General features: G+C 45.9%; 1 protein-coding gene across 2 annotated transcripts in view; it reads left to right on the forward strand.

Annotated features, from left to right (window-relative positions):
• drc1 (dynein regulatory complex subunit 1 homolog (Chlamydomonas)) overlaps window positions 1-15,989 on the forward strand; it is a 112,263-nt gene that overhangs the window by 63,791 nt on the left and 32,483 nt on the right. For both annotated transcript variants that reach the window (XM_078541510.1, XM_078541511.1), the window contains exon 13: window positions 279-368. In XM_078541510.1, coding sequence (XP_078397636.1) covers window positions 279-368 — 90 coding nt within the window. The remainder of the gene's footprint in view (window positions 1-278; window positions 369-15,989) is intronic.

Here is a 15,989-nt window from a genome sequence, read left to right on the forward strand (position 1 = left end):
ATAAAGGGAAAGGGAATGAATCAGTTAATAGAACACCATGGCTTTGGTCTTCATCGGCGTCATCACATGTAAATAAAGTGATTTGGGGTACAGGAGGAAGTGAAAGCCTGACAGACTTAGTCCTTACTAAATTTAAATAGTGCTTTCTTAAGACTATCTGACCGTCATCATAAGGGAACTACTTTACCTGAGAGAAAGAAATTTGGTGCATTTATTATGGGATACATCTAATTGAAAGATTAAAAAGGAAATTCTGATTAATTTCTCATTTAATGCAGGCTTTAGGAATAGAGAATGAAGATGATATAATCAAACTGACAGAGTTCTTCATAAAGCATTGTAAGATGTCTAAACCTGAATCGGATAAGGTAAGAAAGCAGTAACTTCAGAAACAAATCCGAGTGCACTTTCGATTTATGTTCGTAATTGTTCTTTGAAAGGAGTGCATTGGAATTCCATTTGCTGGGGATTTTCTTTTAGAAATTTTTGAATAAACCATTTATTTTTAATTTATGCTTGTATGTTAATGTGCAGAGTTCCCTGTTGCAGAAAATTTAAATTTATGTAGAAAAGTGTGAAACTTTGTGATTGATTGGATGGATGGTGTGATCAACTGCAGATTTGTTAACTTGATATATAAACAGATATACTATATGCATAGATTCAAGATAGATTACGAATAGGAGGCTGACATGGCGCCTCTTCAAAGTAAGTATAATTTCAACTTAAATTGGATAATTGGCTGGCAAAATTTGTCAGTTATCCACTTAAATTTGAATGACTATTGGCCAAGATTTTCTGCCCGCCCAGCACCAGTGGGGCAGAGTGTCCCTTGGCTCTGCCTGTATTTCACACTCTGGGATCATTTGAAAATGTGAGGTAGGCACCCTTGGCTCAGTAATAACACTCCCGTCCCCGAATCAGACGGCCATGGATTCGAGACCCACTCTTGAGACTTAGTCTTGAGAAATTGCTATACTGCCAGAGATCCCATCTTTCAAATGAGATGTTAAATCAAGATGTCTGCCCTCTCAAATGGACCTAAGATTGCATGTTAAAATTCAAAGAAGAGCAGGGGAGTTCCCTCAATGTCAAGGCCTGGCCAATATTTACCCCTCAACTGACACCAAAAAACAGATTACCTGGTCTTCAACTCATTGCTGTTTGTAAGACCTTGGACAAAATTTAATGGGTGGTGGGGTTTCCCCGACCCACCACTGAAGGGGAATGCATCCCAGGTGATACCAGCTGCCCCTCAGTCAATTAATGCTCTGTGGAGTGTTAATTGGCTGGATGCAAGACTTCTGCCCCTCACGCAGGCAAGCCCTGCCTCAGAGCAGCTTTGATGGGATTACAATTAGTCTCCAGATTCTACATCCTGGAGTCCAGGACCAGGCAAATGTGAGGAGTCTCATGGCTAGGAGGGGAGGTGTGGCCCGGAGGGGATGGGGAGAGGAGTCTAGATGGAGAGGCCGGGGCTGGAGTGGGGGTCGAGGAGAGCCTGTTGTGGAAATGGGGGCCTTGAGGGAGGCGCCTCCGCCTTTTGCCACCCAAAGCCCGAGCAGGGTCACCTACCAGTGCCTCCCCTCCCTGCCCCTGACCTCCCCTCTCTAGCCTAAAAATTCAGGCCAGGCAGAAAGTGGCCCTTAAGTGGCCATTAACTGGGACGAGGGCAGGCAGGCTGCCCTAGGCCTTGCCGCTTCCCGCAAAATTGAGGATAGGTTGGGGACATGCAGGCTGGATGGTGGCAGGAAGGCCACCTGGTTAATTTGGATCCATTGTGTCACTGATGACAGTGCTATGGAAGCTGATCACCTTCCTAGGAGTACACACTCTACTGCCAGCCACTTCTGATGTGGCCTGTGCAGTGCACCATCTAGAGTAGGGCACTCGTGCAGGTGTCCTCTGCATGCACCAGAAGCTTCTGAACTTGGCCTATTATGATATTACACAACCTTATTGGTTGCTGTGATGCCCAAATGTTAAATTCAGACTATTGGATGAATTTGCTTTGTCACTTAACAAAGATCAAGCATTCAGCTGCAAGAGAGGCTCAGCATTAGCAATACTTAAGGGGCCAGGCATCCACTTTGCAGATGAGATAATTTTGAGTAACCTTCTGCTACTGCAAAGTGTCTGGAGTATTTTTTGAATATGTTGTGGTGAATTCCTGGATTTAGAGAAGGGAGTTTTGCTGTATCTGCACAGGGAAGGCAGAGAAGCAAGTGACCTGTCCATACAAAGGCACCAACAGGTATGGGAGTTACAGTGGTACTACCTTTCTGTCTGCAGGACAACAGGGAGATAGAGTGGAGGCTGTGAAGAAGGCAAACTGTGCACAATGCTCTCTGCCAAGTCAGAGCTGGACTCTTCCACGATCCTTGACAATAGGAAGCCATCTGGCAGGTCAGCCAGTTCTCCTGGCAATTCAAGGCAGAACTTTCCCAGATTTGCACTAAGCGCGACAGCAGGCGGGTAAAATGACATTTTACCCACCAGCTGAGATGGCAGGATTTCACACCGTATCGTCCCAAACCCGCCACATCATTTATGCACTCCCGGGAAACATGCTGTTTCCATGGCGGGCGGGCTCTCATTTGCCCACGGGCCACCACCCCGCCATGGCATCACGCCGGACGCCATGTTTAAAGTCCAGCTGCAAGCACAGCACTTATTACTTCCAGCTCACCCCTGCTGCCTGGGAGACATGGCCAGCAAAGTAAAAAAGATGCTTTAATGTCGGGTCCCCCGAGCGACTGCAGGATGCCATGGAGGCCACCGGGATATCCAGTACCCCCGCTCTGACCACAGGATGGGCAGCAACGTGTCCAATCCAGCTTGGGAGGCAGTGGCAGCAGTGGTCAGCCCTTCAGAAGAGGACAGTCACTCAGTGCCGCAAGTGGATGAATGATCCCCTCTGTTCCCGTCAGGGTAAGTCACTCTACTCATCACTCTCAACTCACACACTCAAACTCATCGCACGTCTGCAGGGCCCTCACTCACTGCCAGCTCAAGGGACTTCACCATTCACTCTCTCACACTCACCATCATTGTCCTCATCCCGCCCATGGGACCACTCACCACCCACACAGGCCTGGCAGGCATCTTTCTTACTCGTCCTCCATCTCTATCCATACAGGACAAGCTAGTACACAACAAGAGAGAGAGGTTGCTGACTGTTGGAGGAATGCTTGAAATCAAGGTTCTCATTGATTTTGAAAACAGAGCTATCCAGCTGGCCGGCCACGATCTGGACCGGTCCTGTGCTGATGGTGAGGTCAGCACTGCTCTGCCCAGTGAGGATCCAGCAGTGCAACATCCATCAGACAACCATGCTGTGAGTGATGTGTCCTGTTTCACAGGCCACTGCCATGCACTAATTATCTCTCCTTGCTTTTGCAGGCACATCTGCCAAACAGCCAACAGAATCCACGACCTAGGGCCTCCAATCAAGCCCTGAAGAAACCACTGGAGAGGAATCTGGAGGCACCCTCTCTGAAGTCCCGTCACAGTGCTCACCCACACCCTCCACCAGCGCAGAGACACACACCTCGGTGCGACCAAGCTTTAGAGTAGAGACCACAATTTGGGGAGCACATTTGATCCACAGCAGGCGACGGCAGGGACTTCCCGGGTGTCTGGCACTTGGAGGACTGATGGAGGCCAGAAATTTGCTGAGTCCGAGTCAGATGACAAGCCCCTGGACTGGGTCATGTCACGGTTGCTGGAGCTGCAAAGGCAAGTTCAGGAACATCAGGATGGGATGTCCGCTGTACTCCTCAGATTGCAAGGCATAATGGAAGACTCTGTTCGTCTTCAGGCTGAGGTAATAGCGCCGGCATGCCAAGGCACTGAGATGAACACTGGTAGGGTGGCGGCCGCCATGGACACCTTGGTCCTGCACTGCTGCGCAGGCTCAACTCCATCGCTGATGCCATAGTTGGCCTCCAACAATGTGTACGTGAGAGGGATGCTGGGCAGCTCGATCTCATTCCAGCTGTCCCTGCTCCTCAAGGAATCAGCCTGGGGTCCCCAGTCACCCACAGGGAGGAGGATCAGCAGGTGCACACTCCCAGTCCATCTATCCAGGTGACTCTGAGAGTGTCCAGCCAATCCGACTTCCCTCTTCCTGTGACCTCAGCAGCTCCAGCTTCACAGGCCAAGGAAGGTGCCACTGCCACACAGCAGGATCCCAAAAGCAGGCCAGGGCCCACCAAGTCTTGGCCCTCCAGAGGACGCCAGCCAAAGTCATCACAGACAGGGCATCGCAGTCACCCGGCCGCCTCCACCTCCGCTGTGGATGTCCGGGGAGCACCAAGGTATAGCAGCAGGGTTAGGAAAGTTAAGGATAATTTGTTGCACAGCCTAGGCACGGTTGTTAATCACTTGTACATACTGTTCACCGTTGCCAATAAACTCTCAAGAATGTCTCCCTGCCTATGGCTCCTTGTTCTGATGAGCAGTGTTCTTGTCATTCAGATGTGAAACCTTTCTGCACAAGATAAAGGCAGGTGTCTCAGTCCAGGGCCTCTTCCCTGTGCTCTGTGCAGCCTTCAGTGCGTAGTGATCGTCCAGCCTCACAATCCCTGGAAACATTACAGATGCCTGCACCTTGACGGTGCTGGTTATTGCTGCCAGTATGTAGTGGGTAGGCGCCACAAAGTTCTCACATTCTCTCAATGTGCTCTCAGCACCTTTAAGGAGGGGCTGTCCCCCATCTCTTCAGCACCTGTGATCACTGATGCTGTGCTCCAGTTCCTGAGGGCACAGGTGCTGAAGGCAGACAAAGCATCAGAACTTCTAAAGTTTCATGGCTGCGTCTCTACGTTATGACCCTGATCATGCAGCGCCAGTGAGCTGTCCTCGGCCAGACAGGAGTCAGACATTCTCAGAGGCTACGTGAAGATTTTATGGAGTGTCCTCACTGCATGTTGTCATCATCCTCCTGCGATTCAGTGACTATTAGGTTGTCCTCCACTGCATCTCCATGACAGGAGCATTCTCACAGAGCGTATTTGCACTGCCATAAGCCAAACTGGAGTCAAACGTTCACAAATGCGATGTGAGGATCTATGGGGCCACCTCACTGCATGTCATCATCGTCCTCCACAAACCTAGCAGCTATGAGGGCCTCCTGAGCGTGCCTGCCTTGTCTGACCGGTGCGAGGGCCTCATCCCCATCATCATCACCTCCGAGGACCTCCTCAGCCTCATTCCCGTTAGTGTACTCCTCATCAGAGGAGATGTGCAGCTCCTCCATATCCTCCTCAGCTGGCTCGTCTCCCTGTTGCAGCACCAGGTTGTAAATGGCGCAGCAGACGACGACGATGTGTGACACCCTCTGCGGACTGTATTCTCAACACTGGTTCTCGGTCATCTGCACGAATGACAGGTGGCGTCTATAGACCCTGGGTGTCATTAGTCACTGACCAGCCACAGCTTGCTGTCGCTCCTAGGCATTGTGTGTGGGAACCTCTGCTGCCCCTTCTTCCTGAGGTTGCTGCTCCTGCCTTTGCATGGCCAGAAGCCTCAGTCGCTCTCTCCTCCGTCTTCTCCACTCTCTAGGCCATCAGGCATACAGCTAGGTCACAAGGCTCCAAGCTCCTGATGTGGTCCCTCTGCAGCCAAGTGCACATCGCCTGTGTGCTGTCGTGAAACATGTTGACACAGATGGGTGATCCAGTGGAGGTGCAAGAGCCTGGCGGGATGGCCTTTTAATGATATGCCAGTGTATTACAATGAGCTCCCCGATGACCATTGGTGGGAAATGCAGCCTGCCGTTGGCGGGCTGAGCAAGCAATTGCCTTCCCACCATCGTGAAACCAATCGCGCCATATTGTTCGCGTATGCCACCTATCATGCCCGCTGCCAGCGGTCACGGAAAATTCCGTCCTCAGTATACATGCACATCAGCATTTTCCTGTATGCCGTTCCAATCAAGGTCCTCATCTAAATGCTCTGCTGCAGAACTTGTCTGCCACCTCTCCTGCCATGTACTGGCACACATCCTTTACCTCTGGTGTGGCTGCACCCTACCCGTGTCAGGTGATTTATTGCATTCTGAACCCAACCCTTTACTAACCTTTAAAGCATGTGCAGTGTCAGTATCTGAGTTGGTGACTATGAATGTCAGATCAAATGACGGGGCCTCCTCAAAAGTGCTTTGCTGTTGCTCTCTCTCCTCCTCTTGGGGCTTCTGTGGCTGGACAAGCGGCAGGTTGTTCTCGGGTGTCTGAAATCAGAAAATCAGAAAGGGGAAAATTGAGCTGAAGGAAAGGGAATGGGGTGGTAAGTAAGAGAACCATGGTGCAACTATCTGCAACTTGCTCATTATCCCAGTTAGCAGGGTGAGGGTGAACTGGGAGTTCAGAAGGGGAAAAGGGCAGAAACATACTGTTGTCCTGAATGTGTTGAACAATACTGGATGCCATGGACTTTAGTTGCAGTTAACCCAATATGTGGAAAACCATCTCCTATGTAGGGCTTAGGAGATGCAGGCATCCTTGTCCTTTACTAGCTCTGCTCTGCTCCCTTTAATTTGTGCCACCTTGCCCTGAAAGAAAGGGAAAATGTCAGTGATTGTGTTGCACTGTGTTTGGGTGCTGTGCCTACCATAGCTGAGTAGCTAGAGGTCTGCAGAGGCAGTGAGAGGTGGGTGTGAGGCTGGCAACATTGGTAGGTGCAGGAGGGTGAGGTGAGCTATCTGGACGTTGTACATGCTGCTGGGTGAGTGTTGGGGGTGTGGTGCATTGAGCAACATTAGAGACTAGTTGTGATGAGTAGGAAATGTCATAAGAAAATGCATTCCCTGATCTTGACCATCCATGTGAAGCCCTTACAGAACCATGGAGTCCCTCCTCCTGTCCCTGCTCCTCTCCTTCACTAATGCTTCCAGTGTACCATCTGTGCCCTTGAAGCCCTCTCTGTTCTGGTGTTCCATTTTCCTTGTATGGCATTAAGCAGTAGCCTCCTGTAATTCAGTGCATCTTCCCTCTTAAGAGGGGCAGGCTGCCTTTAAGGACAGAAGTCTGACTGCATCACAAGCTATTTGTACATGCTGCTTGGCTCCTTGCTGCCTGCTGAGGCAGCCAGCAGCGCAGCAGGTGTGAGCCCTATTCTACTATGAGATAAATGAGGTGGCAGCCCCAAGTTTGTGTGCTGCCTACCTCCGTTGGAACCGATGCGGATAAGTTGTGAATCGTAACCCCTGCACCTGAATAACAATGCTGGCATATTTTTAGCCCTGCTTTCTTTATTTGTTTGTCTTTTCTGGTTGGTTTCCCAGCAGAACTGACCACAGGAGGCAGGCGGAAATCCGCGGTCTCTGAAGAAGAGCCATACGGACTCGAAACGTTAACTCTGTCTTTCTCTCCACAGATGCTGTCAGATTTGCTGAGTTTTTCCAGCAATTTTTGTTTTTGATCCGAGCTCTCTAAGTCTACGGTGTAGTGATGCAGGGATCAAAGGTGATGGCTTTAGCCTTCTCAATGTTTAAAGTAGAAGAACAGCCCAAAGTATTTTACAGAGAGGGTGGGGAAAGAATTTCAGGCAGTGATGAGAGATCCAGCAGAGATAAGGAAAAGTGTAGCTGGAAAGGTGGGTATTAAGTGGCCTTTTAAATACAAACAAGAGAGGATTGAGGCAGAAGACTACGAGAGAGATTCCCAGAAAGTACTGTTGAGGCAGCTGTTGGAAAAAATGATGCACAGGATGCCATAGTGGGAAGACTTAAGGATATGGAGGGATTTTTAAGGTTAAGGGCAAGGAAGTAGAGGAATTTGAAGATGAGTATGATGGGTGATGGGTGATGGGTGAGTGAGACACAGTGTGGCAAACTATACAGATGTCAAAGTTTTGGATGAGTTGAAGTTTATGCAGAATGGAGGATGTGACTTGGAGGAAATTGGAGAAATTGATTCTTGAGGTTACTGAATTATGGTTAGAGATTTTCACAGCAGTGGGAGTGAAATGGAGATAGGGGCATAGATGGGCAATGATGTGGAAGTGGATGCAAGCAGTTTTGCTGACTGATGAGATCAAATGTAAATATGAAATTTTAGTGGTACAACATAAACAGGAAGTTACAGCCATCAAACCTGCATGAAAGGTCATACCTTGTTTTTTTACTATCTAGATCTGGAATATATTCCCTTATGAATATATTATATAGTCAACACTACTGTGCAAATGAGTTTTATGCGGCCATGACCAAGTCTTAGTGGTATCACTACTGAAGCACAGAGCGCATCATGTTTGATTTTTCCACCGCCATCCACATGGTTAATCTTTCTACTATACTTACTAGGCCAAAGAGAATATTTTTTAAAAACAAAAAGCTAAGAGAATATTTTTTACATTATTTACAGTGTCAATGAATCTGAGCTTTGAATTTAAACTAGTTTATGATTTAAAAAATATTATGTTACCAATATCTAATTTTATGATTCATATGGAATATAACTTTTAGTTTGGGGATTAAAAATTTTAAATGTAAGATAAATGAAAACACCTGGTTTGAAAAGCTGGTAAACAAACCTAAAATAATTGCAAATCAAAGGGTGGCCTATGTTTATTTAATAAGGTCAGAGTTGGAAGTGGGAAGACACTAAACAGTGGGTGACCACTCTCTGAGCTTCCTTGTGAAGACCGGATGTCTAAAGCTATCTCAATAAAGAGTTCAAGTTTTCGAAGTTTTGATGAAGAGTCATACGGACTCGAAACGTTAACTGTGCTCCTCTCCGCAGATTCGGTCAGACCTGCTGAGTTTTTCCAGCTATTTTTGTTTTTGTTTCAAATTATTCATGTGGTTTCTCTGAATATAGAGAAGGCTTAGAAATTGGGGTTGATTAGTTTAAACCTCTATCTGGGACATCCCAGGCATGCAACATTGCCGTGGGGATAGATTGCAGCAAGGTTTTTTTGGTTTTGTGTTTTATCTATGTGATTTTTTTCAGAAACAGGCAGCAAGCCTGTGAGCAGCTTTGAGACAGGCAGAGAGAGAATTTGCCAGGAGCGTAAAGCATCTGAGAAATCAGTAGCAGAGGGCTATTATAAACCAGGCATGTTTCTGATTTGGAGTCACTGAGCAAGATTGCAGTGAGGTCCATGTTTGAGCTCGGGAGTCCATGAGCGTGAGCTTTTGGAGAGTTGGAGGGTTTGTCTAGCTTGATGCTGGTGGAAGGATCCCCAAGAAATCTCATACCTTGGAGAATAGTGGGAACACTGAGGATAATCAAAGTGAATTCCTGAGAGCTGTGGCACACTTCATTTCTTCCCAGGAGAAGTGAATGAACCCTCACGATCTTGTAAAGTATAGTGGAACACTTGGGTGGAAATAAAAGTAGAATGGGGAGTTTTCTGTTGAGGTTTTTGGGTTTAAAGTATGTGTTTACGAAATATGGTAAGTTAGTAGTATTTGCTTTGTTTAACTCTTGTGCGGTAAAAATTTTGTGTTTAAAACGTGAAATATTGTGGCATAATTCTTTCAGCTAACAATTTGGAGTTTGAATTTCTTTTTAAAAGTTACAGGGCTTTACGAGATCGCAACAATTAAAATACTATTTTCAGAGTTATAACAGAAGAAAGTCTCTCCAACCACAAAGGATGAAGTAATCCCATAAACAGATGGCTGGGTAACAGAAGTTGTTATACAATCTGTAATACACAGCATCTTAGCTAATGGAAATGTCACAGTAGCATAAAGTATACTCAGATTCAGAATATATATAGGTAATAGCATGCTGTGAGCAAAGGTGATTTTTCTAGTCGTATCTAATGTGCTGGAGTTGCTCATGGGACATTAGGACTGGGAAATTGAAAGATTTTTATGTTTTTACACTTTACGCTTGCCTCTCAAGAGTGGCCAGTATGTAATCTCCATGATGTTTGAAGCTTTTCCACTAGAATATCCATCTACATCTGCTGCTCTGGGCCAGACACTTATCATTTTACAGCCAGAGTGCTTGAGAAAAACAGTGGAGCCATTTATAGCCAGAGCGCTTGAGAAAAGCAGCGGGGCCGTTTACAGCAAGAGAGTGTGAGAGAAGCAATGGGGCCATTAACAATGAGAGAGTGAGAGGAGAGTAACCTTTAACAGTGAGCGAGTGAGAGGAGCGTGGCCTTTAAAGTGAGAGTGAGAAGAGTGTGGCTTTTAACAGTGAAAGGAGAGTGGCCTTTAACAGTGAGGGAGTGTGAGAGAAGAGTGACCTTTAACAGTAAGAGAGTGAGAGAAGCAGTGGGGCCTTTAATAGTGAGAGAGTGCGAGAGGAGAATGAGCTTTAACAGTGAGAGAGTGAGAAGAGCAGCGGGGCCATTAACAGTGAGAGAGTGAGAGGAGTGTGGCCTTTAACAGTGAGAGGAGTGCGGCCTTTAACAGTGAAAGGAGCGTGGCCTTTAATAATGAGAGAGTGCGAGAGGAGATTGGCCTTTAACAGTGAGAGAGTGAGAGGAGCGTGGCCTTTAACAGTGAGAGGAGAGTGGCCTTTAACAGTGAGGGAGTGTGATAGGAGAGTGACCTTTAACAATGAGAGAGTGAAAGGAGCAGCGGGGCCATTAACAGTGAAAGGAGTGTGGCCTTTAACAGTGAGAGGAGTGTAGCCTTTAATAATGAGAGAGTGCGAGAAGAGAGTGACTTTTAACAGTGAGAGAGTGAGAGGAGAGTGACTTTTAACAGTGAGAGAGTGAGAGGAGAGTGACTTTTAACAGTGAGAGAGTGAGAGGAGAGTGACTGTTAACAGTGAGAGAGTGAGAGGAGAGTGACTTTTAACAGTGAGAGTGAGAGGAGTGTGACTTTTAACAGTGAGAGAGTGAGAGGAGTGTGACTTCTAACAGTGAGAGAGTGAGAGGAGAGTGACCTTTAACAGTGACAGAGTGAGAGGAGTGTGACCTTTAACAGTGAGAGAGTGAGAGACCATTAAAGAGCACAAGAGGGAAAAGAGCGCGGAGAGCAGCTGATTGGTGAGTAGGATTAGTGAGTATTTCTAGTCTTTAAAGTAAAACTAAAGTCTTTAGTTTGTGTTTAGGTCTCTAGTCTTTTTTTCTCTCTCTTATAGATAGCTTGTTAAGTATAAGATTAATACTGGCGTGTATAAAAATAATTATAATAAAGTGTAAAGAGGGGTTACTAGGGTAATTAATTAATAATTTGAATAAAATACGATAGTGATGGCAGGATGGGCGATGTGTGGCTGCTGCAGCATGTGGGAGCTGCTAGACACCAAGGTGATCCAGAGTGAACACATCTGTACCAGGTGTTTGCAGCTCAAAGAACTTCGGATCCAAGTTAAGGAACTAGAGTCCGAGCTGCAGACATTGTGCCACATCAGGGAGGGGGAAAGTTACCTGGACACTTTGCTCCAGGAGGTGGTCACACCTCTCAGATTAGGTAATTCAAATTTGGTCTGTGATTAGGGACAGGAGGGTGTGACTGCAGGTGAGGCAGGTATGGGGGCCTGGGGGTAGCGTTTGAGGAGCCTTGGCCCCTGCAACTGTCCAACAGTTATGAGATTCTTGCAAGCTGTGTGGACAAGAGCGGGGACTGCAGAGAGGATGAGCAAACTGACCACGGCACCATGGCACAGGGAACCATTCAAGTGGGGGGAGGAAATAGGAATGTAGTAGTGTTAGGGGACAGTATAATTAGGGGGATGGATACAGCTCTCTGCATCCATGAGCGTGAGTCCCAAATCCTGTGTTGCCTGCCCGGTGCCAGGGTTAAGGACATATCCTCAGGGCTGGAGAGGACTTGAAGTGGGAGGGGAGGGATCCAGTTGTCGTTGTCCATGTTGGTACCAACAACACTGATAGGACTGGAACGGAGGTTCTGCTGAAAGAATTTGAACAGTTAGGAGCTAAATTAAAAACCAGAACCTCTAAAGTAATGTTGGGATTACTACCTGAGCCACGTGCAAACTTCACAGGGTAAATAAAGTCAAGGAGTTGAATGCATGGATCAAAGATTGGTGTGGGAGGAATGGGTTTCAGTTCATGGGGCACTGGCAGCAGTGCTGGGGTAGAAGGGAGCTGTTCCGGTGGGACGGGCTTCACTTGAACCGTGCTGGGACCAATGTTCTGGCAAAGCGAATAACTAGGGCTGTAGAGAAGGCTTTAAATTAAATAAAGGGGTCTCTGGAAAGGGGATACGTAGGCTTACAAAGCAAAAGGATATGGCAGCTTTGCAGGGCAGCTATTTAGGTAATGATACCCAGAGTGTGACAGGAAGAGACAGAGTGTACAAACATAAAAAAAACAGCAGCAAATAGAGTCAAAAGAGGAAAAAATGGCAAAAAGGCAAAATAATGGCTGTTTACTTAAATACACGTAGTATTTGGAACAAAATAAACAAATTAACGGTACAAATAGAGGTTAATGGGTATGATATAGCTATTACAGAGACGTGGTTACCAGGAAATCAAAGCTGGGAACTAAATATTCAGGAGTATGTGACTTTTTGAAAGGATAGGCAGGAAGGGAAGGGTGGTGGGGTAGCTTTGTTGGTATGAGATGGAATAAGTACGATAGCAAAAAAGGATCTTGGATCGGAAGATGTAGAATCCATATGGATGGAGGTAAGAAATAACAGGAGGAAGAAGATGCTGGTCAGAGTAGTGTATAGGCCACCGAACAGTGACTATACTATAGGACAGAGAATAAATTAGGAGATAATGAGAGCATGTAAAAATGGCAGTACATTAATCATGGCTAACTTTAATCTTCATATAGATTGGGAAAATCAAATTGGCAGAAGTAGTCACGGGCAAGAATTCATAGAGTGTATTCTGGGCAGTTTCCTAGAATAATGTGTTGTAGATCCAACCAGCGATCAGGCTATTTTGGATCTGGTAATGTGTAATGAGGCAGGTTCAATAAATTCTCTCAGAGTAAAAGATACCCTAGGAAACAGTAACCATAATATCGTAGAATTTAACATTCAGTTTGAGAGTGAGAAACTCGGGGTGGAAACAACTGTACTAAACTTAATTAAGGGTAGTTACAAAGGAATGAAGGTAGAGTTGGCTGGAGTGGACTGGGATAGGATTTTAGCTGAAAAAACGGTTGCTGAACAATGGCAGACATTTAAGAAAATAGTTCATGACTCACAACAAAGATATATATATATATAAAGAAGGATTCAAGGAAGGGGATAAACCAACTATGATTAACCAAGGAAGTTAAGGATTGTGTAAAAATAAACGAAAAGAGATACAATGTGGCAAAGATTAGTGGTAAGCCAGAGGATTGGGAAAGTTTTAAAAACCAACAAAAGATGACCAAAAAATAATGAAGAGGGAGAAAATAAGCTTTGAGGGTAAACTAGCAAGTAATATAAAAATGGACAGTAAGAGCTTCTTTAAATATATAAAGAGGAAGAGAGAGACCAAAGTGAACATAGGCTCCTTAGAGAATGAGGCTGGGGAAATAATAATGGGGAACCAGGAAATGACAAAGGAGTTGAATAACTACTTTGCATCAGTCTTCACGGTAGAAGACACTAATAGCGTTCTAATACTAAATAATCAAGGGGCAAAATACAATAACTATCACTAGAGAAAAGGTACTAGGGAAACTAATGGGGCTGATAGGTTTCCTGGACCTGATGGGTTGTATCGTAGGATGTTAAAGGAAGTAGCTACAGAGATAGTGGATGCACTGCTAATAATCTTCCAAAAATCCTTTGAATCTGGAAAAATCCCAGAAGATTGGAAACTGCGAATGTGACACCCTTATTCAAACAGGAAACAACAAATAGGCCAATTAGCTTAACATCTGTCATTGGGAATATGTTTGGGTCTATTATAAAGAATGCAGTAGCAGAGCATTTAGAATTCCATAATCTAATCAAGCAGAGTCAGCATGGCTTCATGAAGGGGAAATCATGCCTGACACATTTATTGGAATTCTTTGAGGAGGTAACTAGCAGGATAGTTAAAGGGGAACCAGTAGATGTAATATATTTGGATTTCCGAAAGGCGTTCGATAAGGTACTGCACGTAAGTCTACTTAATAAGATAAGAGCCCATCTTGGTGTTGGGGCTAGTATATTAGCATGGATAGAGGATTGGCTAACTAATAGAAGACAGAGATTTGGGATACGGGGGGCATTTTCAGGATGGCAACCTGTAACTAGTGGAGTGTCACAGGGATCAGTGCTCAATCAGTGCCTCAATTATTTACAATATTTATTAATGACTTAGATGAGGGAAGTGAATGTACTGTTGCCAAATTTGTAGATGGTACAAAAATAGGTGGGAAGGCAAGTGGTGAGGATGACACAAAGAGCCTACAGAGGGATATAGACAGGTTAAGTGAGTGGGAAAATGTGAGGTTATGCACTTTGGCAGGAAGAATAGAGGAGCTGAATATTATTTAAATGGAGAAAGAGTGCAGAAGGCTGCAGTACAGAGGGATTTGGGAGTCCTTGTATGTTAGCTTTTGGAATTCATTCACAAGTTCAATAGGTAATAGGGAAGGCAAATGGAATGTTGGCCTTTATTTCAAAGAGAATGGAGTCTAAAAATAGGGAAGTCTTGCTAAAACTATACAAGGCACTAGTTAGACCATACCTAGAATACTGTGAACAGTTTTGGTCCCCTTATCTAAGGAAAGATATACTGGCATTGGTGGCAGCCCAGAGAAGGTTCTCTAGGTTGATCCCCGGTATGGAGGGATTTTCTTATGAGGAGAGGTTGAGCAGGTTGGGTCTGCACTCATTGGAGTTTAGAAGAATGAGAGGTGACCTTATTGAAACATACAAGATTCTTAGGGGGCTTGACAGGGTAGATGCTGAGAGGTTGTTTCCCCTTGTGGGAGAGTCTAGGGCCAGAGGGCATAATCTCAGAGTAAGGGGTCTCCCATTTGAAACAGAGATGAGGAGAAATTTCTTCTCTCAGAGGGTAGTGAATCTGTGGAATTCTTTATCGCAGAGGGCTGTAGAAGCTGGGTCATTAAGTATATTCAAGGCGGAGGTAGACCGACTTTTAATCAGTAAGGGAATCAAGGGTCACAATAAAAACAGAAAATGCTGGAAAAACTCAGCAGATCTAGCAGCATCTGTGGAGAGAGAAATAGAGTTAATGTTTCGAGTCCATTTGACCCTTCTTCAGAGCTTCATTTTCTGTTTTTGTTTCAGATTTCCAGCATCCGCAGTATTTTGCTTCTATCTAAGGGAATCCAGGGTTATGGGGAAAAGGCAGGAAAGTGGAGTTGAGGATTATCAGATCAGCCATGATCTCATTGAATGGTGGAGCAGGCTTGATGGGCCGAATGGCCTACTTCTGCTCCTATGCCTCATGGGCCAGGATTTTACAGTCGGTGTGCGGGGGCGGGCCCGACATGCCAGCATGTAAAATGACATGCGATGACGTCGGGCGTGTGTCCCGACATCATCGTGCTGTCTCGCGATGTTTCGTTTGCTGGGTGCATGGTGGAGTCGGCTGCCTGCCTGCCGATAATCAAAAGGCCTATTAAGACCATTAAGGAATGAATTAATTTCACATTTAAGCTGTCCGCCCAACCTTCTGGTTGGCGGGCAGGTGAAAAGGCCAAGCGGCCTTTACAGTTTTTAGGAAACCTCACCCACGAGTGGGATGAGGTTTCCTAAAGCGTTTATGAATTAAATTTAAAAATTTTCTGAAAAATAAAAACACGTCCCATCAGGACCCGACTCTCCCTCCTCCCCCCGCCCGCACAAGTAGTGCTCAGCGCGACCGCTCGCGTATTACACTGGGCGGGCCTTCATTGGCCCACCCGCGTAAAATGGTGTTGCGGAGCCGATCGCGGGCAGTGGTCGGCTTTGCAACTGCCCCCGCCCACTCCCGCTGAGCTCACTCAAAGTGGGAAAAATTCAGGCCATGGTCTTATCGTTGTGATTTCATAAAGAAGAAAAGCTTTTAAAAATTTCATCAATCACTTTCTTCTGTTTTGTAATCAAGAGAAAGTAAGGCTGGAATTTTCTGCTCCCATTGGCGGCGGGCGTGTTTGGCGGCGTGAGC

The sequence above is a fragment of the Cetorhinus maximus genome, chromosome 5 (assembly GCF_964194155.1).
Source record: "Cetorhinus maximus chromosome 5, sCetMax3.hap1.1, whole genome shotgun sequence".
Classification (NCBI taxonomy): Eukaryota; Metazoa; Chordata; class Chondrichthyes; order Lamniformes; family Cetorhinidae; genus Cetorhinus; species Cetorhinus maximus.